Here is a 22,500-nt window from a genome sequence, read left to right as displayed (position 1 = left end):
ACAGATTAACAACATTTCTAATCTCCAAAGACTCTAATTAAAGTGCAAGGGATTTTTAAGGTTGTAATGATGATAATAATAATAATAATAATAATAATAATAATAATAACAACAACAACAACAAAACCGCGATACAACAATAATAATAACAGTAATAATAATAAAGATAATAATAATATAGAATAACTAAATGGATGGATAAATACATTTGATATACCAAAACGAAAAAAAAATATACTAACAGTCAAAAAATAAATAAATACGTTCCTTTAGAAAATACAAAAGACTATAACCAGTATTTATCACCAAAAGACGACCAATATATAAAGAAAATTAGCACAAGGGATCTTATATATAAAACAAATAAAATAAAGCCACAAAAACGACTCAAAAAAATATCAAGTACTTAAAAAAATACGAAGATTAATAAAACACAACAAAAAAGTAAATAAACTGAACCAGAGCAATAAAACCAAATAATACTGAAAAAATTATCTGAACTCTTCGCAGTAAACAAACATGGCCGGCCGGACGCATGCTGAGGACTGCGTTATAGAGCGAAGGTTACGGCCGATTTATGGTAAAACCCGCTACTCTACGTCAATTTTACCGACTGTCACTGATGTAGGATTTATTCAGCTGTGTCCTCACCAAAAAACAATTGACGGGGATTGTGTAATAGCTGAGGAATCGAGGTAAATGTGATGGTGGGTGGCATGAGTTGAGGATTCTATTTATTTATTTAATTGTTTTTGTTTGAGGAAGAGGAGGAGGAAGCAAGAGGAAGAGAGGAGGAGGAGGAGGGAAGATGACTGTGGAAGAGAGGTAGGGGGAGGAGGAAGGAAGGAAGGAAGAGAGGAGGAGGAGGAGAAGGAAGGAAGGAAGAGAGGAGGAGAAGAAGGAATGAAGGAAGAGGAGGAGAAGGAATGAAGGAAGAGGAGGAGGAGGAGAGGAAGGAAGGAAGAGAGGAAGGAAGGAACAGGAAGAGAAGGAAGAAGGAGAGGAGGAGAAAGATAAGCTAAAAGGAAAAGAGAGAGAGAGAGAGGAGGAAGATTTATGATAAATTATAGGAATTAGAGAAGAAAGGGGAAGAAGAAGAAGAGGAGAAAGAGAAGGAGGAGGAGGAGGAAAAAGAAAACAAAAAGGAGGAGGAAGAAGAAGAAGATGAGGAGGAGGAGGAGGAGGAGGAAGATGATAAGGAGGAGGAGGAGGAAAAAGAAGAAGTAGGAGGAAGAAGAAGAAGAAGAATATAAACGAAACACACACACACACACACACACACACACAAAAACAAACAAACAAACAAACAAAACCCACCTTTTCTAACCTCCCCTGACCTTCCTGACCTTTCCTGACCTTCTCTAACCTTCCCTAACCTAACCTAACCTAACCTAACCTAACCAAACCTAACCAAACCAAACCTAACCAAACCTAACCAAACCAAACCTAACCTAACCAAACCAAACCAAACCTAACCTAACCTAACCTAACCAAACCTAACCTAACCTAACCTAACCAAACCTAACCAAACCAAACCTAACCAAACCTAACCAAACCTAACCTAACCAAACCAAACCAAACCTAACCTAACCAAACCAAACCTAACCAAACCTAACCTAACCTAACCTAACCTTCCCTAACCAAACCAAACCTAACCTAACCTAACCTAACCTAACCAAACCTAACCTAACCTAACCAAACCAAACCTAACCAAACCAAACCAAACCAAACCAAACCAAACCAAACCTAACCTAACCTAAACAAACCAAACCTAACCTAACCTAACCTAACCTAACCAAACCTAACCTAACCTAACCTAACCTAACCAAACCAAACCTAACCAAACCTAACCTAACCTAACCAAACCAAACCTAACCAAACCTAACCTAACCTAACCTTCCCTAACCAAACCTAACCTAACCAAACCTAACCTAACCAAACCAAACCTAACCTAACCTAACCAAACCCCTTGACCTTCCCTGACCTCCTGTGACCTTCCAGAATGGCTAGACTCCGGGGTAAACAAGAAGGCAGTTCAAGAGGCAGACAAGGTGTTAAGAAAGCAGCCGAACCTTCACTGCGCACGGGTTTTGAAAGGCCTCGCTCTGTTGAGGATGGGGAAAGAAGAGGAGTGTTTGGCCTTAGTGGGGCAGGTCGTTAAGGAAGGCCCCACTGATGAGACGACCCTCCAGGCGCTAACGATATGCTACAGGGAGATGCACCAGCGTAAGTTGTTGTTGTGGTCGTTTAAGGTCAATTTTTTGTGTTGTTGTGGTTGTTTCAGGTTATTTGTTTGTTTGTTTGTTTGTTTGTTGTGTGAATAGATGAATGTGTATACTTGTGCGCACATGTACACACACGCGCGTTTGTCAAAGAAACATACACAAACTCTTTTAAACCCACAAAAACACCACAAAGCTCTTTAAAAAACACCAAATTAACAAAAAACGCCTCAAAACACTTATAAAAAACACACACTGAAAAAAAAACACCAAATTACACAAAAAAAACAAAAAAACACAAATTTCTAACCTAACCTAACCTAACCAGACACTTCCACCTTCACCCACAGCGGAACAGATCTGCCGAGTGTATGAGGTGGCAGTTAAGGGCGAGCCGGGGAACGAGGAGCTGCTGTCACACCTATTCATGTCCTATGTACGGGTCGGGGACTACAAGAATCAGCAGCAAACAGCCATGAAACTCTATAAACTGAGACCGAAGAATCCATATTATTTCTGGGCTGTTATGAGTCATGTTATGCAGGTGTGTGTGTGTGTGTGTGTGTGTGTGTGTGTGTGTGTGTGTGTGTGTGTGTGTGTGTGTGTGTGTGTGTGTGTGTGTGGGGCAGGGGAGGCTGTGTGTGGCAGTAAGAGGCTGACAAAACACACACACACACACACACACACAGTTTAATGCATTGGTGACAGTCCTGTGTGTGTGTGTGTGTGTGTGTGTGTGTGTGTGTGTGTGTGTGTGTGTGTGTGTGTGTGTGTGTGTGTGTGTGTGTTGGCAGCATTGACAGTGGTGTTGATGGTGTTGTGGTTTGCAGGCCCACAAGAGCGTTGACCCCAAAGGCAAGGAGGTCAGCCTACTGTTGGCGGAGCGAATGGTGAACAACTTTGTGAAGAACGGCAAGATTGAGGCAGAGGCTGAGGTCATGACGTACCTGCACATCCTGGAGACGCAGGTGTGTGTTTTGGAAGTGCTAACACACACACACACACACACACAGACACACACAGACGCACACAGACGCACACACACACAAATCGTCTTCAAAACTTTATCGTTAACTCATGAAAACATTTAATTTCGCAAGTTTTCCGCAAGATTTCTAACACTGTCTCTTCTGCGGCTCTTCCACTGCCCCTCCACCACCCCTCCACCACCTCCACCACCACAGGGGAAGTACGAGGAAGCGCTGGCAGTGCTGGACGGTCCGCTGGCCTCCAAAGTCGTCCACCAGCCGGAGAACTTTTTGTCCCTCCACCGCGGCAAGTACCACATGTGTTTGGGCCAGTGGGCGGCGGCGGCAGCTGTCTACCGCGACCTCATCCATAGAGAGTGAGTGTGGTAGTGTGGTAGTGTGGTAGAGGGGGTTTTGGGGTGTTTTTGTGTGTTTTTTGTGTGTTTTTTAAGTGCTTTTAAATGATGTTGTTGTTGTTGTTGTTGTTCTCATTCTTCCAGTACTACTACTACTACAACTACTACTACTACTACCACAACCACCACCAGCACCACCACAACCACCACCCTTCCCCCTCTCTCTCTCTCTCTTCCTAACCTAACCTAACCAAACCTAACACTAACCTACCCTAACCTAACTTAACCTAACCTAACCTAACCTAACCTAACCTAACCTAACCTAACTCAACAGGCCGGACAACTGGCAGCATTACGTCGAGTACATCCGTTCAGTCATTCACCTCACCACCACCACCACCACCACCACCGCCGCAGAGGACCCGTTGGTAGAGGCGTCCCAGTTCTTGTCGGGAGTTCGCCAGAGAGCCGTGGAAGAGAACAGCAAGGATAGGGGCCCTCTTCTGGGTCTCCTTCAGCTTGCCAGGGCTCTGAGGGAGGCAGGGAAGGAAGACAAGATACCTCAGATGTGTGGTGAGTTGGAGGAGGAGGAGGAGGAGGAGGAGGAGGAGGAGGAGGAGGAGGAACAGTGGGCATTGAAGGAGGAGGAGGACTAGAACATATTATTTAGCTGTAAGAGGAAGAGGAGGAGGAGGAGGAAGAGGAGGAGGAGTTATAAAGGAGATTGAAAGGGAAGGAAAAGAAGAAGAGAAGGAGGAGGAGAGAACAAGAGAAAAAAAAAGAGAAAAAAAAATAACAAAAAACAAAGAAAAAGAGAAAACGTAAAAAAAAAAAAATATCACAGAAAACGAACAAATTTAACGCAAACTCAACTAATTCCAAGCAAACGCACTTCTTCCCTCTCCCTCTCTCCTGACCCCTCCCTGACCTCCCCAACCCTCCCCTGACCCCTCCCACACCCCCTCCCCCCCACAGGTGACCCGGCCGACCTCCTGCTGACCTACATTGAAGTTTATGGAGACAAGATGTGCTGTTTTGGTGACATTGTAAACTTTCCTCCATTGATTGATGAAGAGAGAGTGAGTGGCCTGCTAGAACGTGTCAGAAACTTGTACAGGGTCACCTCTGCCGGCGTACCTGTTGATGTGAGTAGCAGTTGTAGTTGTAGTAGTTGTAGTAGTAGTTATAGTTGTTGTAGTAGTAGTTGTAGTTGTTATTTTATTCATATCATAATCCACAATCCTTCCACAGCTTTCCCACTGGTCTCCTTGCCCTGTCCTCCTCCACACAGCATCCACAAGCCTCCCACAGCCTTCCCACTGGTCTCCTTGCCCTGTCCTCCTCCACACACCATCCACAAGCCTTCCACAGCCTTCGCACTGGTCTCCTTGCCCTGTCCTCCTCCACACAGCATCCACAAGCCCTCCACAGCCTTCCCACTGGTCTCCTTGTCCTGTCCTCCTCCACACAGCATCCACAAGCCTTCCACAGCCTTCCCACTGGTCTCCTTGTCCTGTCCTCCTCCACACAGCATCCACAAGCCTTCCACAGCCTTCCCACTGGTCTCCTTGTCCTGTCCTCCTCCACACAGCATCCACAGGCCTCCCACAGCCTTCCCACTGGTCTCCTTGTGCTGTCCTCCTCCACACAGCATCCACAAGCCTTCCACAGCCTTCCCACTGGTCTCCTTGTCCTGTCCTCCTCCACACAGCATCCACAAGCCTTCCACTGCCTTCCCACTGGTCTCCTTGCCCTGTCCTCCTCCACACAGCATCCACAAGCCTTCCACAGCCTTCCCACTGGTCTCCTTGTCCTGTCCTCCTCCACAACAGCATCCACAAGCCTCCCACAGCCTTCCCATTGGTCTCCTTGTCCTGTCCTCCTCCACACAGCATCCACAGGCCTTCCACAGCCTTCGCAGTGATACCAAACCTAACCCAAGCGAATGGTTTGCAGGTAGAGGCAGTTTACCGAGATTTATGCTGGCACCAGTTGCGCCGCGCTCTGGGCCAGCAGGAGGGACTGACAGCCGGCCAACACCAGTCCTTCGCTAACAGCCTCGTTAACCTGTACACCAACACTCAGAACCTGGCCGCCAATATGGCCGACACGGATATCAGGTGCGTGTGCGTGTGTGTAAGTTTGTTCATGTGTGTTTTGGTATGTTTTTCAGTCATAACTCCTGTCTCACTCTCTCTCTCTCACTCTCTGTCTCTCTCTCACCCCCTCTCACCCTCCCACTCCCTCTCATTCCCTCTCTCTCTCCTCTCTCTCTCCCCCACAGGCCAGAAGATGCCTACCTAATTTTAGCAGCGCACAGTTACATTAAGGCGATTCAACTTACCTCACCCCCCTCCACTTCTCCCCCTCCCCCCGCCAATCCAGGGGAGGGTGGGGCGGGGGTGGGGCTGGAGGGATGCAGGAGGAGTCTGTCCACCCCCCCACGCTCATCATGCGACTGGCAGCCATATTGGAGAGGGGAATTGAAAGGACGAAAGCGAATTTTCAACTGAAGCTTCTGTTAATTAAAGTTTACAATATGTTGGGTGAGTGTTTGTTTGTTTGTGTGTTTGTTTGTGTGTTTGTTGCTTCTGGATATGTTTGTTTGTGTGTCCCCCGTTTTCTTTCAAGTGTCCACCCCCGTTTTCTATGTCTCTGTCTCAAGGTACGCCAATTTTTGTCGATTGATGTTCGTGCTCCTGTGAAATCTTTGCCTCTCTCTCTCTCTCTCTCTCTCTCTCTCTCTCTCTCTCTCTCTCTCTCATCTCTCTCTCTCTCTCTCTCTCTCTCTCTCTCTCTCTCTCTCTCTCTCTCTCTCTCTCTCTCTCTCTACACCCTACACATCCCTACACACCACACCTGTCAACACCACACCTCTATACACACCCGTACACCAACCCACACACCTGTACACCCATCCCACACCTGTCACAACCTCCCCACACCCCCCCACACGCCTTACACACCTGTTGACCCCCACAGGAGCGACGGGGGCGGCCCAGGGTGTGTACGAACGATGTGACACGAAGCATATTCAACTGGACACCCTCGGACATGTGTTGGCGCTGCAGGCTTTGGACTCCGCCAGCTACACCTCTGCGGCGGCCATCTTTTCTGCCACTCTTAAGTTCTTCATGGCTAATTATAAGGATGTGAGTGTGTTTGTGCGTGTGTGTGTGTGTGTGTGTTTGTTTGTTTGTTTATGGTATATGTTAATTTATCTATTTGTTTTTTTTTTTTATTTGTTTATTTAGTTATTATTATTTTTGTTTATTTTGGTGTAAAGAAATTGTTGTTGTTGTTGTTGTTGTTGTTGTCTTTCATTTTAAACTATTTCAAACTAATCTCTCTCTCTCTCTCTCTCATCTCTCTCTCTCTCTCTCTCTCTCTCTCTCTCTCTCTCTCTCTCTCTCTCTCTCTCTCTCTCTCTCTCTCTCTCTCTCTCTCTCTCTCTCTCTCTCAAAATCTTACATTCTCCCTTTCTCTCCACCTAATCCCTCTCTCTCCCCCTCTCTCCCTCTCCCTCCCTCTCCCTCTCTCCCCCAGACCTCCGACCCACTGATTGCATCTTACAAATACGGGTCATTAACAAGAATCCCTGAGTTTGTGGAATTCCGGGAGACCGCTCAGCAATTCACTCTCCATTTTGCAACAGTTACTGCCGAACAGATGTTACTTGACCTAACCACCAATGTAAGTGTGTGTGTGTGTGTGTTTGTGGGTTTGTATGGCCATAACTACACCCAGCATGACCCGGCCCCCCCGTCTTACCCCCTCCTGTCCCCCTGCCGCAGGTGAGCAGCCACACACAGCTGGTAGAAGCATTGCAACACATGGACATTTCTCCTGCCACAGACCGAACTGACTGGGGACACCTAACTGATAACCGTGATCTCAAGGTCATGAACTCCTGGGAACCGCCGCATAGGTGAGGCCGCTGTGACCTTTGTGTGACCTTTTGTGACCTTTGTGTGACCTTTGTGTGGCCTTTGTGTGGTTTGGTGTCTCTCTGTGTGTGTGTTTTTGTGTTTGTTTGTTTTGTTTGTTTGTTTGTTTGTTGGGGTTATCTAAAGTGGTTGTTAGTGGTTTGCTTGTTGTTGTTGTTGTTGTTGTTGTTGTTCTTCTTCTTCTTCCATCACCCATCTCTCTCTCTCCTTATTTCATTTGATTTCCTCCTCCTCCTCCTCCTCCTCCTCCTCCTCCTCCTCCTCCTCCTCCTCCTCTCTCCTCATCTCTGCTCTTCTTCTTCTTATCATTAGTAGTAATAGTAGTAGTAGTAGTAGTAGTAGTAGTTGAAAAAACCTAACATAACCTAACCTAACCTAACCTAACCTAACCTAACCTAACTCCTCCTCCTCCTCCCCCTACAGGCGCCTGAAGGAGGAAGACATAGCAGCCTCGGTAGCAGCAGACACAGCCCTCCTGCGACTGCGGAACCTGACGCTCCGCCTGGTGGGGGCCGCCTGCACCCTCTGCCCCCCGCCCCCCCAACAACAGTGTGGCAGCTGCTAACAAGGAGAATAGGTGAGAGAGAGAGAGAGAGAGAGAGAGAGAGAGAGAGAGAGAGAGAGAGAGAGAGAGAGAGAGAGAGAGACTTGAAAAACACACACAAACACAGCCTGTCTATCCCAACACACACACACACACACACACACACACACACACACACACACACACACACACACACACACACACACACACACACACACACACACACACACTAACAGCCCCGTTCTTGCAGTGAGTGCGTGAACGGTGAGGGTGGTGGTGGCGGTGGTGACAGTGACATCTTTAACAAGCTAACTGCCAAATTACAAGAGGAGTACCAGTCAGTTTATACTACCTATGCAAACACCAAGCCCCTCCAGGTTAGTAGTAGTAGTAGTAGTAGTAGTAGTAGTAGTAGTGGTGGTGGTGGTGGTGGTGGTGGTGGTGGTGGTGATAATTGTTGGATAAATTTCATAGTTTTGTCTCTTTTTCTTGTTCTTGTTCTTCTTGTTCTTGTTCTTCTTCTTCTTCTCTTTCTTCTCCTCCTCCTCCTTTATTCTTCCTTCCTTCCTTCCTTCCTTCCTTTTCCTTCCTTTCTTCTATCTCTTCTCTTCATCACCCATCACTCCTTATTTCCTCCTCCTCCTCCTCCTCCTCCTCCTCCTCCTCCCTGCTTTTCAACATTCACTAACACCTCCCTCTCCCTCTCCCCCCCCAGCTTCCCCTACAAGGTCCAGACCCGCCTCGCCTTTACCTGTTCGTCACCGGGAGCTACCTGTCTCTCATTACTCGTCACGCACAGGTGTTGCAGAGAGTCTACCGCTATACCTTGGACCCTGCAGGTGTGTGGGGGGCTGGGGTGTGTGGCAGGGGTCGCAGTGGGGGGTGGGGGGAGCTAGAAGGCCGGGAGTGTGTGTTTTTTGTGTGTTTTTGCATCGGTTTGTGACGTCAAGTGTGTTTTTCTGCTTTTCTCTCCCACGGACGGACTCACTCACCTCCTATCTCTCTCCCCAACTCCCCATATCTCCCCACACCCTCCCCCACAGGCACAGACACCTGGAGCTCAGAGACGCTGAAGGAGACACGAGAGGAGACTGAGAATATTCTTGATCGTCACCACCAGCACGTCACGGCCTTGCAAACGACCCCACTCCAGATTGACCCCGGCATCAACACCCCTGCCCTGGCCCGCCTACACCACCTCGCCCAAGCTGTGGGGGTGGCGGCCATCTTGCTGGGATGTTGTGTGGCGCTGCTTAGGCCTATCAAACTCCAGGCTGCCAAACGAGGCAAGAAACGGAAGGAGGCTGTTGTTATGGTACGTCGTTTGGGGTTCTGTGGGTTTAATGGTGGTTTGGGGTCTAATGGGGTTGTTTGTGTTTGTTTTTTGTTTGTTTGTTTGTTTTTTGTTTGTTTTTTTGTATGTTTTTATCTTTTCTTTCTTCTTTCTCTTTTTCTTGTCTTTTTTGTTTGTTTTTTTTGTTTATTTTCATCTTTTTCCTTCTTTTTTTCTTGTGTTTTTTGTTTTTTTGTTTATTTTCATCTTTTCTTTCTTCCTTCTCTTTTGTTGTGTTTTTGTTTGTTTTTTTTGTTTATTTTCATCTTCTCTTTCTTCTTTTTCTTTTTTCTTGTGTTTTTCGTTTTTTTTCCACGTTTCACTTCTCGTTTAAGTCAATTTTCCGTATTTCTTTGCGTATTTCCATTTATTCCAGCAGGATTTCCATGTACGTGCGTGTGTGTGTATGTACGTACTTATTTTCTGCTTCCACTCTTTCATATACCCATGCTAACTCTCTCTCTCTCTCTCTCTCCCTCCCCAACACAGCCTGAGGTGATCCCACAGCTCTCGAGTTACCTGTCCTCGTTTACCAGTCACCTGCAGAGGCTGGAAAAGGCGCTGGTGGCCAAACACAAACAGACGAACTCAGCGGCTGCCCAGGAGACGACCGCAAAGATCTCCGCCTCCCTTGCCAGCTTAGGAGGACAGGAGAGGGCCGGCGGTGGCTGTCTGAAGGCCGAGGAGGGTCAGAAAGGCACCTTGAAGGCCACCACTGGCTCAGAAGTGCTGGAGAAAGCTGGCGGTGGCTGTCTGAAGGCCGAGGAGGGTCAGAAAGGCACCTTGAAGGCCACCACTGGTTCAGAAGTGCTGGAGAAAGCTGGCGGTGGCTGTCTGAAGGCCGAGGAGGGTCAGAAAGGCACCTTGAAGGCCACCACTGGTTTAGGAGAGCAGGAGAGGGCCGGCGGTGGCTGTCTGAAGTCCGAGGAAGGTCAGAAAGGCACCTCCAAGGCCACCACTGGCTCAGAAGTGCTGGAGAAAGATCAAATTCCTTGCCAGAAAACTCAGGACAGACAGCATGCCACCACAAGGACTTCAACGCCTCTCCCAGGGAAAAAGGGGCCGGAGGACAGTCGAGCTCCTTACGGGAAGACTCAAGGGGATCAGGGTGCTGAGATAAGGGCCTCAGCTCCTCTCCCAGGGCTTGAGGGGCTGGAGAAAGTTTGTGGGAAAGTACAGGACAGTCTGGCAAGGAGTTTAGGTAGGCTTAGTTCATCAATTGAATGTAAAGTTAGTTATTTAAGCTCTTTAAAGCTGTAAAGGTGTGTGTGTGTGTGTGTGTGTGTGTGTGTGTGTGTGTGTGTGTGTGTGTGTGTGTGTGTGTGTGTGTGTGTGTGTGGCTATCATATTTGCCACTCTGCTGCTGCTGCTACTGCTGCTACTACTACTACTACTACTACTACTACTACTACTACTACTACTACTACTACTACTACTACTACTACTACTACTACTACTACTACTAATTACTACTGCTGCTGCTGCTGCTGTTGTTCTACTACTACTACTTCTACTGCTAACTTCTCTCTCTCTCTCTCTCTCTCTCTCTCTCTCTCTCTCTCTCTCTCTCTCTCTCTCTCTCTCTCTCTCTCTCTCTCTCTCTCTCTCTCTCTCTCTCTCTCTCTCTCTCTCTCTCTCTCTCTCTCTCAGCGTAGACAGAAGAATGTTTCCAGATTTTGCTAGTAGGAGGAGGAGGAGGAGGAGGAAGAGGAAGAAGAGGAGGAGGAGGAGGAGGAGGAGATGTTTCTTTAGATGAGGTGTTCGTTTGTTTGTTTGTTTGTTTGTTTGTTTGTAGTGTGTTCATTTGTTTTGCTTATTTTTATTATTTTTATTATTATTATTATTATTATTATTATTATTATTATTATTATTATTATTATTATTATTATTATTATTAGAAAGGTGATATTGAAGTGTGTGTGTGTGTGTGTGTGTGTGTGTGTGTGTGTGTGTGTGTGTGTGAGTGTGCGAACATGACAAATTTTCAGCCATCCAAGATTTTTCCGAAAACCAGAATAAAAAAAAAATGAAAAAGATGAAAGAAAATAATAATAATAATAATAATAATAATAATAATGAAAAAAAAAACGGAGAGTTCATGTTTGTTCGTTCGTTTGTTTGTATTTTAAACTTTTTTTTTATTAAGAATTTTGTGCCACGGAAAAAAATAAGATACTGAAAAAAAAAATTAATGGAAACTACTACTACTACTACCACTACTACTACTACTACTACTACTACTCTTTGTACAGAAATAAAGTTACATTGGTTTACTTTACAGTTATTTACCATCTGGCAACCCCTGGACGCTATTCATGCATTCATTATTTTATTATTTTTTCCGTAACTTTTGCCTGAAGCCTACTTGCATTAAAAAAAATATAAATAAATAAATAATAATAATAATTCACAATATCTGCTTGACTGTCCTACGATATTAAACCTTTATAATTTCTCTCCCTTTGGTAAACCCCCATAAGTAGGCGTGCTTCGGTCTCTTAACAGATGCTATTTCAAAACACCAGAGACCCTTAGCCGGGTTTTCAAGACTTTCTCTAGTTAATTATATAGAAAACTTGTTAATCTGTCACTAGAACCGGAAAAAAAAACAGTTGGAAACCTTTGAAGCGTGAATTAAAGCCTTGAAAATTGAAGTTAACGCTGGTTTTAGAATTGTTGCGGGAGGCGAGCAACAGTGAGGAGTGTGGGTTCGCTAGGCTGCATGCTGGGTCCCGGAGAGGCAGAGTTTGTTATATCACAGTTATAAGCCTCAATAGAGTTAAGAACGGTAATTGTAAGAAAAAAGTAAAGAAAAAAAAAAGATTTATAGCGAATATTAGTTAGTGAATCAGTTTTTAGCCTCAATATGATGATGATAATACAAGAACTAATTATGGCGAATATAAGGAGTCAGTTTTCATTATCGGTAGGGTAAAAGAAAACAAAACAAATTAATTACGGTGAATATAATATGATAAAAAAACAAACATGGTAATTATGGCGAATATAAGTTTAAGAAGGAAATGTTATGATCGTCTTGAATAACAAACGGAAATAAACACAAAAATATAATTCGCATGTGTGTATGGAGAACAGAAAGAACAATAATATAATTTTCTAGTTTATATGGTAAAAACTAATTAATATACCATGGTACGGGAATATATACCTGGAAAATGATGGAAAGAAATGGCTAACACCGAGTGGGGGGTAGGAATCAAGTTTGAATTTGGCGCTTAAAATGGTGATAAATCCAAATTTTGCCGAATACAATTATAATGGCTTATAATTTAGTTTAATATATTTTTACTTAATTTTTCGTTATTATAGTGTAATATGAGTGTAGAGAGTGCGTATTATTAGAAGAGGAAGAAGATTTGTGGTTCAGTGGATGGAGTGTGTAGTTGCCCGCTGCCTCAGAAGACATGGAGTGACAGTGTTTGATGGGTGTCCGCGTCTGGCTGCTGTATTTATCCTGGATTTTAGCTGAACCAGACGGTGACACGGGCCGGGGCTGCCGCTGTATGCTGGTGCAGGGTTGGTGGCTGCCAGGAGACCCCCAGGGAGGCCAGACGCCGCTCACAGGGACCAGGAAGGCTTAAAATCTTGGTAAGTAAGGACCTGGTCTTCTTGGCTTGTCCAGATACCACAGTGTCAGGAATTGTGATGCTGTGGTTCCTGCTAGTGGCTGTGTGTGGCCGTGGCGAGGCTGTGCTGAGGCTGTGCTGCTAGGGAAACCTGTCTGCCGAGCCGTGATGCACTCCTGAACGTATTACTGCTTGTAAATTATAGAGGAAAATTTATTTAAAGGAGAAACTTAAAGATTTGTATGAGTACCTTGTGTGTTGGCTTGCATGGTACAGTGTGACACGAGAAGCAGAGGAGAGAGGCTGTGTTCCCTCCCACAGTGTGTACACAGGCTGCAGTGACTGACACAAGGCTTGGAAGTGACTGACAGCAGCGACACAGTGAAGGCAAGAGTGTTAGTGCTGATATGATAGATTGCTCAGTACTTGACGGTCCTAACTCGTCCTAACCTACGCTAACGTAACCCCCAGGACACAATATCAATGAATTAACACCTGCAGGAGGTTCAAAACCCTTAAAAAGCCGCTAAAAATCAAGTTTTCGGTATGTAAACAAACGAGCCAGCTGAGGCGGTGCCCATGTTTCTGCCATTATCTGCTTCATGTGTCACTTATTACAAGCCAGACACGTCACAAAGTGGAGCCACACGCCTAACCTTTCATATCCGCTACTCAGATATATCCGCCATTACCTGGTTTGGGTGTAATAAAGGCAGAGGTAGGTGAAGTGGCGATTGCGTGACGTCATCGCCGCCATGATGGCCTGCCTGTCCCGGCTTGTCGGGTTCCAGTAATATTTTTATTTTTCTCGGTTAATTTATTTCGGCTTCTAAGTAAGTTTTTATGGTTTGTAAAAATATTTTGTTGTGTTTGAAGTGTTTTTGACTCTTGTGTTGAGTGAAAAGCGTTGATTTTGAGGTTGTTTGTGACGTAAATAAGAGCCGAATTTCCGTTATATTTTTGCATCCCGGTATCTTTGGTTTTTAATTAGAGCTTGTAGTGAAGTGTTTATGGTTTGTAAAAATAGTTTATGATTGTTAAAGTGTTTTGTGCTCCTGATAAGTTAAATACGTGGCCTTTAAGAATGATTTCAGAGCCCCGTTAAAGGTGCAAAAGTTGACATTTTTGAAATATTTATTTCTTTATTTCAGCTTCCGACTAAGTTTTGGTTGTTTGTAAAAATAATTCAGATTTTTTGAAGTGTTTTCCGTTCCTGGTGAATCAAATTTGTGGGCTCTAGAATCGTGTTTAAGCAGGTCAAAGTTCCAATACTTTTTTCAGGATGTTTGTGGAAATATTTTTGTTATTACTCAGCCTGGAAATATTTTGATATTTGATTAATTAGTTTGAGTGTATGACGAGTCAGAATATATACAGCATTCGTGTCCAGCTGCCTTTTTGACAATGGCCATTTTCAAAATGAAATACGTACGTACGTACGTAAGTAAGGTGTGACGTCATCAACCGGGCCCACCGACTCGACCCAGACAGAGACCTTATCCCCCCACCCCACCCCACCCCACCCCCTCCTGCTGGAGTGTGTGTGCGTGCGTGCGTGTGTGTGTGTGTGTGTGTGTGTGTGTGTGTGTGTGTGTGTGTGTGTGTGTGTGTGTGTGTGTGTGTGTGTGTGTTGCCCTGTCCTTCATTGTACAGATGGTGATGCAGTGTGTGTGTGTGTGTGTGTGTGTGTGTGTGTGTGTTGTCCTGTCTTTCATTGTACAGATTATGATGCTGTGTGTTTGCGTGTGTGTGTGTGTGTGTGTGTGTAAGATATATATATATATATATATATATATATATATATATATATATATATATATATATATATATATATATATATATATATATATATATATATATATATATATATATATATATATATATATATATATATATGTGTGTGTGTGTGTGTGTGTGTGTGTGTGTGTGTGTGTGTGTGTGTGTGTGTGTGTGTGTTGTCCTGTCTTTCATTGTACAGATGATGATGCAGTTTGTGTGTGTGTGTGTGTGTGTGTGTGTGTGTGTGTGTGTGTGTGTGTGTGTGTGTGTGTGTGTGTGTGTGTGTGTCTTTAGGAAATCAGTGGAGTCGGGTGAGGTAGCAGTAATGTGGAGGCAGGCTAATGTAGTACCCATCTTTAAGAAAGGAGATAAAACTTTAGCGTGTAATTATAGACCTGTCAGCTTAACTTCAGTTGTAGGCAAAATGTTAGAGTCAATAATAGCGAGGAACATTAGGGAACATTTAGACAAACATAACTTGATAAATCAGTGACAGCATGGCTTCACGAAGGGGAAGTCTTGCCTGACAAACTTGTTAAGTTTTTACAGTAAGGGTGTACGAGGCAGTAGATAATGGTGATAGTTATGATATCTTATATCTGGACTTTAGTAAACCATTTGACAAGGTGCCCCATCAAAGGCTCCTGAGAAAGGTTAGGGCACTCGGGATAGATGGGAAGGTGTTAGGCTGCATAGGGTCGTGGCTTGGTGACAGGCGACAGAGAGTGGTAATAGACGGCTCGAAATCCGAGTGGGGTCATGTAATTAGTGGGGTGCCACAGGGATCAGTATTAGGGCCATTGTTATTTCTAATATATATCAATGACTTGGATAGTGGAATTAGTAGTGATGTTAGTAAACTTGCGGATGACACAAAGACAGGTAGATTAATTAGGTCAGAATCGGATGCCATCGCCTTGCAGGCAGACGTAGATAGAATGAATGAATGGACGGACAGATGGCAGATGCAATTTAATATCAACAAATGCAAAGTGCTTAGCGTAGGTAGAGGAAACCCACACAATAGGTACACATTAGACAACCACACTCTGGTAGGTGCAGGCTACCACAAAGATGTAGGAGTTATAGTTAGCTCTGAACTCCGTCTAGGGAAACAATGCATAGAGGCCAGAAACAAGGCAAATAGGCTACTAGGATTCAGTTTTAGGAGTGATAAAAGTAGAAGGCCGGAAGTAATATTAAAGTTATGCTTGGCGCTGGTCAGACCTCATCTAGACTACGCTGTGCAGTTCTGGCCCCCACATTACAGGAAAGATATAGGCCTATTAGAATCAGTACAGAGGAGAAGGACTCAAAGGATACAGGGGATGAGGAGTGTTCCTTACCAGGCCAGACTGAAGCTGTTACATTGACATTCTCTAGAGAGACGTAGGTTAAGAGGGGACCTGATAGAAGTGTTTAAGTGGTACAAGGGTTATAACAAGGGAGATGTAAGCAAAATTGTTAGGATCAGCAACCAGGGTACAAGAACTAACGGGTTCAAGCTTAAATAATTTAGGTTTAGGAAGGAGATAGGAAAAAAATGGTTCTCAAATAGTGGTAGATGAGTGGAACGGACTCAGTAATGATGTAGTTAGTGGTGGGACTCTAGAGAGCTTGAAGAGAAGACTAGACAAGTGTATGGCTGGGGATAACAGATGGAAATACGTAGTGTGTGTTCATACAGGGACTGCCGCGTGGAAACCTGCTCGCTTCTTGCACCTTCCCTTATTTATTATGTTCTTATGTTCTTGTGTCTGTGTGTGTGTGTGTGACTGTGTGTGTGTGTGTGTGTGTGTGTGTGTGTGTGTGTGTGTGTGTGTGTGTGTGTGTTGTCCTGTCTTTCATTGTACAGATGGTGATGCAGTGTGTGTGTGTGTGTGTGTGTGTGTGTGTGTGTGTGTGTGTGTGTGTGTGTGTGTGTGTGTGTGTTTGTTGTCCTGTCTTTCATTGTACAGATGGTGATGCAGTGTGTGTGTGTGTGTGTGAGTGTGTGTGTGTGTGTGTGTGTGTTTGTTGTCCTGTCTTTCATTGTACAGATGGTGATGCAGTGTGTGTGTGTGTGTGTGTGTGTGTGTGTGTGTGTGTGTGTGTGTGTGTGTGTGTGTGTGTGTGTGTGTGTGTGTGTGTGTGTGTGTGTGTGTGTGTGTGTGTGTGTTGTCCTGTCTTTCATTGTACAGATGGTGATGCAGTGTGTGTGTGTGTGTGTGTGTGTGTGTGTGTGTGTGTGTGTGTGTGTGTGTGTGTGTGTGTGTGTGTGTGTCCTTGTCTTTCTGTGCAGGTGATGCAGTTTCTCTCTCTCTCTCTCTCTCTCTCTCTCTCTCTCTCTCTCTCTCTCTCTCTCTCTCTCTCTCTCTCTCTCTCTCTCTCTCTCTCTCTCTCTCTCTCTCTCTCTCTCTCTCTCTCTCTCTCTCTCTCTCTCTCTCTCTCTCTCTCTCTCTCTCTCTCTCTGGAGGGATGCAGGAGGGATGCAGGCTGGAGGGATGCAGGAGGAGTCTGTCCACCCCCACGCTCATCATGCGACTGGCAGCCATATTGGAAAGGGGAATTGAAAGGACGAAAGCGAATTTTCAACTGAAGCTTCTGTTAATTAAAGTTTACAATATGTTGGGTGAGTGTTTGTTTGTTTGTGTGTTTGTTTGTGTGTTTGTTGCTTCTGGATATGTTTGTTTGTGTGTCCCCCGTTTTCTTTCAAGTGTCCACCCCCGTTTTCTATGTCTCTGTCTCAAGGTACGCCAATTTTTGTCGATTGATGTTCGTGCTCCTGTGAAGTCTTTGCCTCTCTCTCTCTCTCTCTCTCTCTCTCTCTCTCTCTCTCTCTCTCTCTCTCTCTCTCTCTCTCTCTCTCTCTCTACACCCCTACACACTTCCACACCTCTATACACACCCGTACACCAACCCACACAACTGCACACCCATCCCACACCTGTCACAACCTCCTCACACCCCCCCACACACCTTACACACCTATCCCCCCACAGGAGCGACGGGGGCGGCCCAGGGTGTGTACGAACGATGTGACACGAAGCACATTCAACTGGACACCCTCGGACATGTGTTGGCGCTGCAGGCTTTGGACTCCGCCAGCTACACCACTGCGGCGGCCATCTTTTCTGCCACTCTTAAGTTCTTCATGGCTAATTATAAGGATGTGAGTGTGTGTGTGTGTGTGTGTGTGTGTGTGTGTGTGTGTGTTTGTTTATGGTATATGTTGATTTATTTGTTTGTTTATTTGTTTATTTAGTTATTATTATTTTTGTTTATTTTGGTGTAAAGAAATTGTTATTGTTGTTGTTGTTGTTGTCTTTCATTTTAAACTATTTCAAACTAATCTCTCTCTCTCTCTCTCTCTCTCTCTCTCTCTCTCTCTCTCTCTCTCTCTCTCTCTCTCTCTCTCTCTCTCTCTCTCTCTCTCTCTCTCTCTCTCTCTCTCTCAAAATCTTACACACTCTCCCTTTCTCTCCACCTAATCCCTCTCTCTCCCCCTCTCTCCCTCTCTCTCCCTCTCCCTCTCTCCCCCAGACATCCGACCCACTGATTGCATCTTACAAATACGGGTCATTAACAAGAATCCCTGAGTTTGTGGAATTCCGGGAGACGCTCAGCAATTCACTCCATTTTGCAACAGTTACTGCCGAACAGATGTTACTTGACCTAACCACCAATGTAAGTGTGTGTGTGTGCGTTTGTGGGTTTGTATGGCCATAACTACACCCAGCATGACCCGGCCCCCCCGTCTCACCCCCTCCTGTCCCCCTGCCGCAGGTGAGCAGCCACACACAGCTGGTAGAAGCATTGCAACACATGGACATTTCTCCTGCCACAGACCGAACCGACTGGGGACACCTAACTGATAACCGTGATCTCAAGGTCATGAACTCCTGGGAACCGCCGCATAGGTGAGGCCGCTGTGACCTTTGTGTGACCTTTTGTGACCTTTGTGTGATTTGGTGTCTCTGTGTGTGTGTGTTTTTGTGTTTGTTTGTTTGTTTTGTTTGTTTGTTTGTTTGTTGGGGTTATCTAAAGTGGTTGTTAGTGGTTTGCTTGTTGTTGTTGTTATTGTTGTTGTTGTTTTTCTTCTTTTTCTTCTTCTTCTTCTTCTTCTTCTTCATCACCCATCTCTCTCTCTCCGTATTTCATTTCATTTCCTCCTCCTTCTCCTCTTCCTCCTCCTCCTCCTCCTCCTCCTCATCTCTGCTCTTCTTCTTCTTATCATTAGTAGTAATAGTAGTAGTAGTAGTAGTAGTAGTTGAAAAAACCTAACCTAACCTAACTCCTCCTCCTCCTCCCCCTACAGGCGCCTGAAGGAGGAAGACATAGCAGCCTCAGTAGCAGCAGACACAGCCCTCCTGCGACTGCGGAACCTGACGCTCCGCCTGGTGGGGGCCGCCTGCACCCTCTGCCCCCCGCCCCCCCCAACAACAGTGTGGCAGCTGCTAACAAGGAGAATAGGTGAGAGAGAGAGAGAGAGAGAGAGAGAGAGAGAGAGAGAGAGAGAGAGAGAGAGACTTGAAAAACACACACAAACATAGCCTGTCTATCCCAACACACACACACACACACACACACACACACACACACACACACACACACTAACAGCCCCGTTCTTGCAGTGAGTGCGTGAATGGTGAGGGTGGTGGTGGCGGTGGTGACAGTGACATCTTTAACAAGCTAACTGCCAAATTACAAGAGGAGTACCAGTCAGTTTATACTACCTATGCAAACACCAAGCCCCTCCAGGTTAGTAGTAGTAGTAGTAGTAGTAGTAGTGGTAGTAGTAGTAGTGGTGGTGGTGGTGGTAGTAGTGGTGGTGGTGGTGGTGGTGATAATTGTTGGATAAATTTCATAGTTTTGTTTCTTTTTCTTGTTCTTGTTCTTGTTCTTGTTCTTGTTCTTCTTCTTCTCTTTCTTCTCCTCCTCCTCCTTTATTCTTCCTTCCTTCCTTCCTTCCTTTCTTCCTTTCTTCTATCTCTTCTCTTCATCACCCATCACTCCTTATTTCCTCCTCCTCCTCCTCCTCCTCCTCCTCCTCCTCCTCCTCCTCCTCCTCCTCCTCCTCCTCCTCCTCCTCCTCCTCCTCCTCCTCCTCCTCCTCCTCCTCCTCCTCCTCCTCCTCCTCCCTGCTTTTCAACATTCACTAACACCTCCCTCTCCCTCTCCCCCCCAGCTTCCCCTACAAGGTCCAGACCCGCCCCGCCTTTACCTGTTCGTCACCGGGAGCTACCTGTCTCTCATCACTCGTCACGCACAGGTGTTGCAGAGAGTCTACCGCTATACCTTGGACCCTGCAGGTGTGTGGGGGGCTGGGGGGTGTGGCAGGGGTCGCAGTGGGGGGTGGGGGGAGCTAGAAGGCCGGGAGTGTGTGTTTTTTGTGTGTTTTTGCATCGGTTTGTGACGTCATGTGTGTTTTTCTGCTTTTCTCTCCCACGGACGGACTCACTCACCTCCTATCTCTCTCCCCAACTCCCCATATCTCCCCACACCCTCCCTCTATAGGCACAGACACCTGGAGCTCAGAGACGCTGAAGGAGACACGAGAGGAGACTGAAAATATTCTTGATCGTCACCACCAGCACGTCACGGCCTTGCAAACGACCCCACTCCAGATTGACCCCGGCATCAACACCCCTGCCCTGGCCCGCCTACACCACCTCGCCCAAGCTGTGGGGGTGGCGGCCATCTTGCTGGGCTGCTGTGTGGCGCTGCTTAGGCCTATCAAACTCCAGGCTGCCAAACGAGGCAAGAAACGGAAGGAGGCTGTTGTTATGGTACGTCGTTTGGGGTTCTGTGGGTCTAATGGCGGTTTGGGGTCTAATGGGGTTGTTTGTGTTTGTTTTTTGTTTGTTTGTTTGTTTTTTGTTTGTTTTTTTGTTTATTTTCATCTTCTTTTCTTCTTTCTCTTTCTTGTGTTTTTTGTTTGTTTTTTTTGTTTATTTTCATCTTCTCTTTCTTCTTTTTCTTTTTTCTTGTGTTTTTCGTTTTTTTTCCACGTTTCACTTCTCGTTTAAGTCAATTTTCCATATTTTTTCCGTATTTCCATTTATTCCAGCAGGATTTCCATGTACGTGCGTGTGTGTGTATGTACGTACTTATTTTCTGCTTCCACTCTTTCATATACCCATGCTAACTCTCTCTCTCTCTCTCTCTCCCTCCCCAACACAGCCTGAGGTGATCCCGCAGCTCTCGAGTTACCTATCCTCGTTTACCAGTCACCTGCAGAGGCTGGAAAAGGCGCTGGTGGCCAAACACAAACAGACGAACTCAGCCGCTGCCCAGGAGACGACCGCAAAGATCTCCGCCTCCCTTGCCAGCTTAGGAGGACAGGAGAGGGCCGGCGGTGGCTGTCTGAAGGCCGAGGAGGGTCAGAAAGGCACCTTGAAGGCCACCACTGGCTCAGAAGTGCTGGAGAAAGCTGGCGGTGGCTGTCTGAAGGCCGAGGAGGGTCAGAAAGGCACCTTGAAGGCCACCACTGGTTTAGGAGGACAGGAGAGGGCCGGCGGTGGCTGTCTGAAGGCCGAGGAAGGTCAGAAAGGCACCTCTAAGGCCGCCACTGGCTCAGAAGTGCTGGAGGAAGATCAAATTCCTTGCCAGAAAACTCAGGACAGACAGCATGCCACCACAAGGACTTCAACGCCTCTCCCAGGGAAAAAGGGGCCGGAGGACAGTCGAGCTCCTTACGGGAAGACTCAAGGGGATCAGGGTGCTGAGATAAGGGCCTCAGCTCCTCTCCCAGGGCTTGAGGGGCTGGAGAAAGTTTGTGGGAAAGTACAGGACAGCTTGGCAAGGAGTTTAGGTAGGCTTAGTTCATCAATTGAATGTAAAGTTAGTTATTTAAGCTCTTTAAAGCTGTAAAGGTGTGTGTGTGTGTGTGTGTGTGTGTGTGTGTGTGTGTGTGTGTGTGTGTGTGTGTGTGTGTGTGTGTGTGTGTGTGGCTATCATATTTGCCACTGCTGCTGCTGCTACTGCTGCTACTACTACTACTACTACTACTACTACTACTACTACTACTACTACTACTACTACTACTACTACTACTACTACTACTACTACTACTGCTGCTGATGCTGCTGTTGTTCTACTACTACTACTTCTACTGCTAACTATTCTCTCTCTCTCTCTCTCTCTCTCTCTCTCTCTCTCTCTCTCTCTCTCTCTCTCTCTCTCTCTCTCTCTCTCTCTCTCTCTCTCTCTCAGCGTAGACAGAAGAATGTTTCCAGATTTTGCTAGGAGGAGGAGGAGGAGGAGGAGGAGGAAGAGGAAGAAGAGGAGGAGGAGGAGGAGGAGATGTTTCTTTAGATGAGGTGTTTGTTTGTTTGTTTGTTTGTTTGTTTGTTTGTTTGTTTGTAGTGTGTTCATTTGTTTTGCTTATTTTTTTTATTTTTATTATTATTATTATTATTATTATTATTATTATTATTATTATTATTAGAAAGGTGATATTGAAGTGTGTGTGTGTGTGTGTGTGTGTGTGTGTGTGTGTGTGTGTGTGTGTGTGTGTGTGTGTGTGTGTGTGTGTGTGTGTGCGAACATGACAAACTCAGCCATCCAAGATTTTTCCGAAAACCAGAATAAAAAAAAAATGAAAAAGATGAAAGAAAATAATAATAATAATAATAATAATAATAATGATAATAATGAAAAAAAACGGAGAGTTCATGTTTGTTCGTTCGTTTGTTTGTATTTTAAACTTTTTTTTTATTAAGAATTTTGTGCCACGGAAAAAAATAAGATACTGAAAAAAAATTAATGGAAACTACTACTACT

General features: G+C 45.4%; 2 protein-coding genes across 2 annotated transcripts in view; both read left to right on the top strand.

Moving 5' to 3' along the window:
• Positions 1 to 449: 449 nt before the first annotated feature.
• Positions 450 to 22,500, top strand: part of LOC135096242 (N-alpha-acetyltransferase 25, NatB auxiliary subunit-like) — a 22,109-nt gene continuing 58 nt past the window's right edge. Inside the window, exons 1-25 of the mRNA XM_063997607.1 lie at positions 450 to 580; positions 2,002 to 2,226; positions 2,573 to 2,766; positions 3,053 to 3,190; positions 3,407 to 3,567; positions 3,881 to 4,119; positions 4,522 to 4,691; positions 5,503 to 5,666; positions 5,831 to 6,054; positions 6,529 to 6,698; positions 7,093 to 7,239; positions 7,341 to 7,474; positions 7,917 to 7,998; positions 8,753 to 8,876; positions 9,081 to 9,352; positions 9,917 to 10,531; positions 17,185 to 17,347; positions 17,718 to 17,887; positions 18,259 to 18,402; positions 18,502 to 18,635; positions 19,034 to 19,188; positions 19,350 to 19,476; positions 19,904 to 20,027; positions 20,233 to 20,504; positions 20,899 to 22,500. The exon at positions 20,899 to 22,500 is cut by the window's right edge and continues 58 nt beyond it. Of these exons, the coding sequence (XP_063853677.1) occupies positions 520 to 580; positions 2,002 to 2,226; positions 2,573 to 2,766; positions 3,053 to 3,190; positions 3,407 to 3,567; positions 3,881 to 4,119; positions 4,522 to 4,691; positions 5,503 to 5,666; positions 5,831 to 6,054; positions 6,529 to 6,698; positions 7,093 to 7,239; positions 7,341 to 7,474; positions 7,917 to 7,998; positions 8,753 to 8,876; positions 9,081 to 9,352; positions 9,917 to 10,531; positions 17,185 to 17,347; positions 17,718 to 17,887; positions 18,259 to 18,402; positions 18,502 to 18,635; positions 19,034 to 19,188; positions 19,350 to 19,360 (3,897 nt within the window). The 5' untranslated portion in view covers positions 450 to 519 and the 3' untranslated portion in view covers positions 19,361 to 19,476; positions 19,904 to 20,027; positions 20,233 to 20,504; positions 20,899 to 22,500. The remainder of the gene's footprint in view (positions 581 to 2,001; positions 2,227 to 2,572; positions 2,767 to 3,052; positions 3,191 to 3,406; positions 3,568 to 3,880; positions 4,120 to 4,521; positions 4,692 to 5,502; positions 5,667 to 5,830; positions 6,055 to 6,528; positions 6,699 to 7,092; positions 7,240 to 7,340; positions 7,475 to 7,916; positions 7,999 to 8,752; positions 8,877 to 9,080; positions 9,353 to 9,916; positions 10,532 to 17,184; positions 17,348 to 17,717; positions 17,888 to 18,258; positions 18,403 to 18,501; positions 18,636 to 19,033; positions 19,189 to 19,349; positions 19,477 to 19,903; positions 20,028 to 20,232; positions 20,505 to 20,898) is intronic.
• Positions 12,795 to 22,500, top strand: part of LOC135096325 (protein O-mannosyl-transferase 2-like) — a 34,992-nt gene continuing 25,286 nt past the window's right edge. The window contains exon 1 of the mRNA XM_063997745.1: positions 12,795 to 12,979. The gene's annotated coding sequence lies outside the window, so the exon portion shown is untranslated. The remainder of the gene's footprint in view (positions 12,980 to 22,500) is intronic.

This window comes from Scylla paramamosain, unplaced genomic scaffold (assembly GCF_035594125.1).
Source record: "Scylla paramamosain isolate STU-SP2022 unplaced genomic scaffold, ASM3559412v1 Contig3, whole genome shotgun sequence".
In the NCBI taxonomy this organism is placed as follows: domain Eukaryota; kingdom Metazoa; phylum Arthropoda; class Malacostraca; order Decapoda; family Portunidae; genus Scylla; species Scylla paramamosain.
The sequence above is the reverse complement of the archived record's forward strand: the minus strand, read 5'-3'. Positions and strand labels throughout refer to the sequence as shown.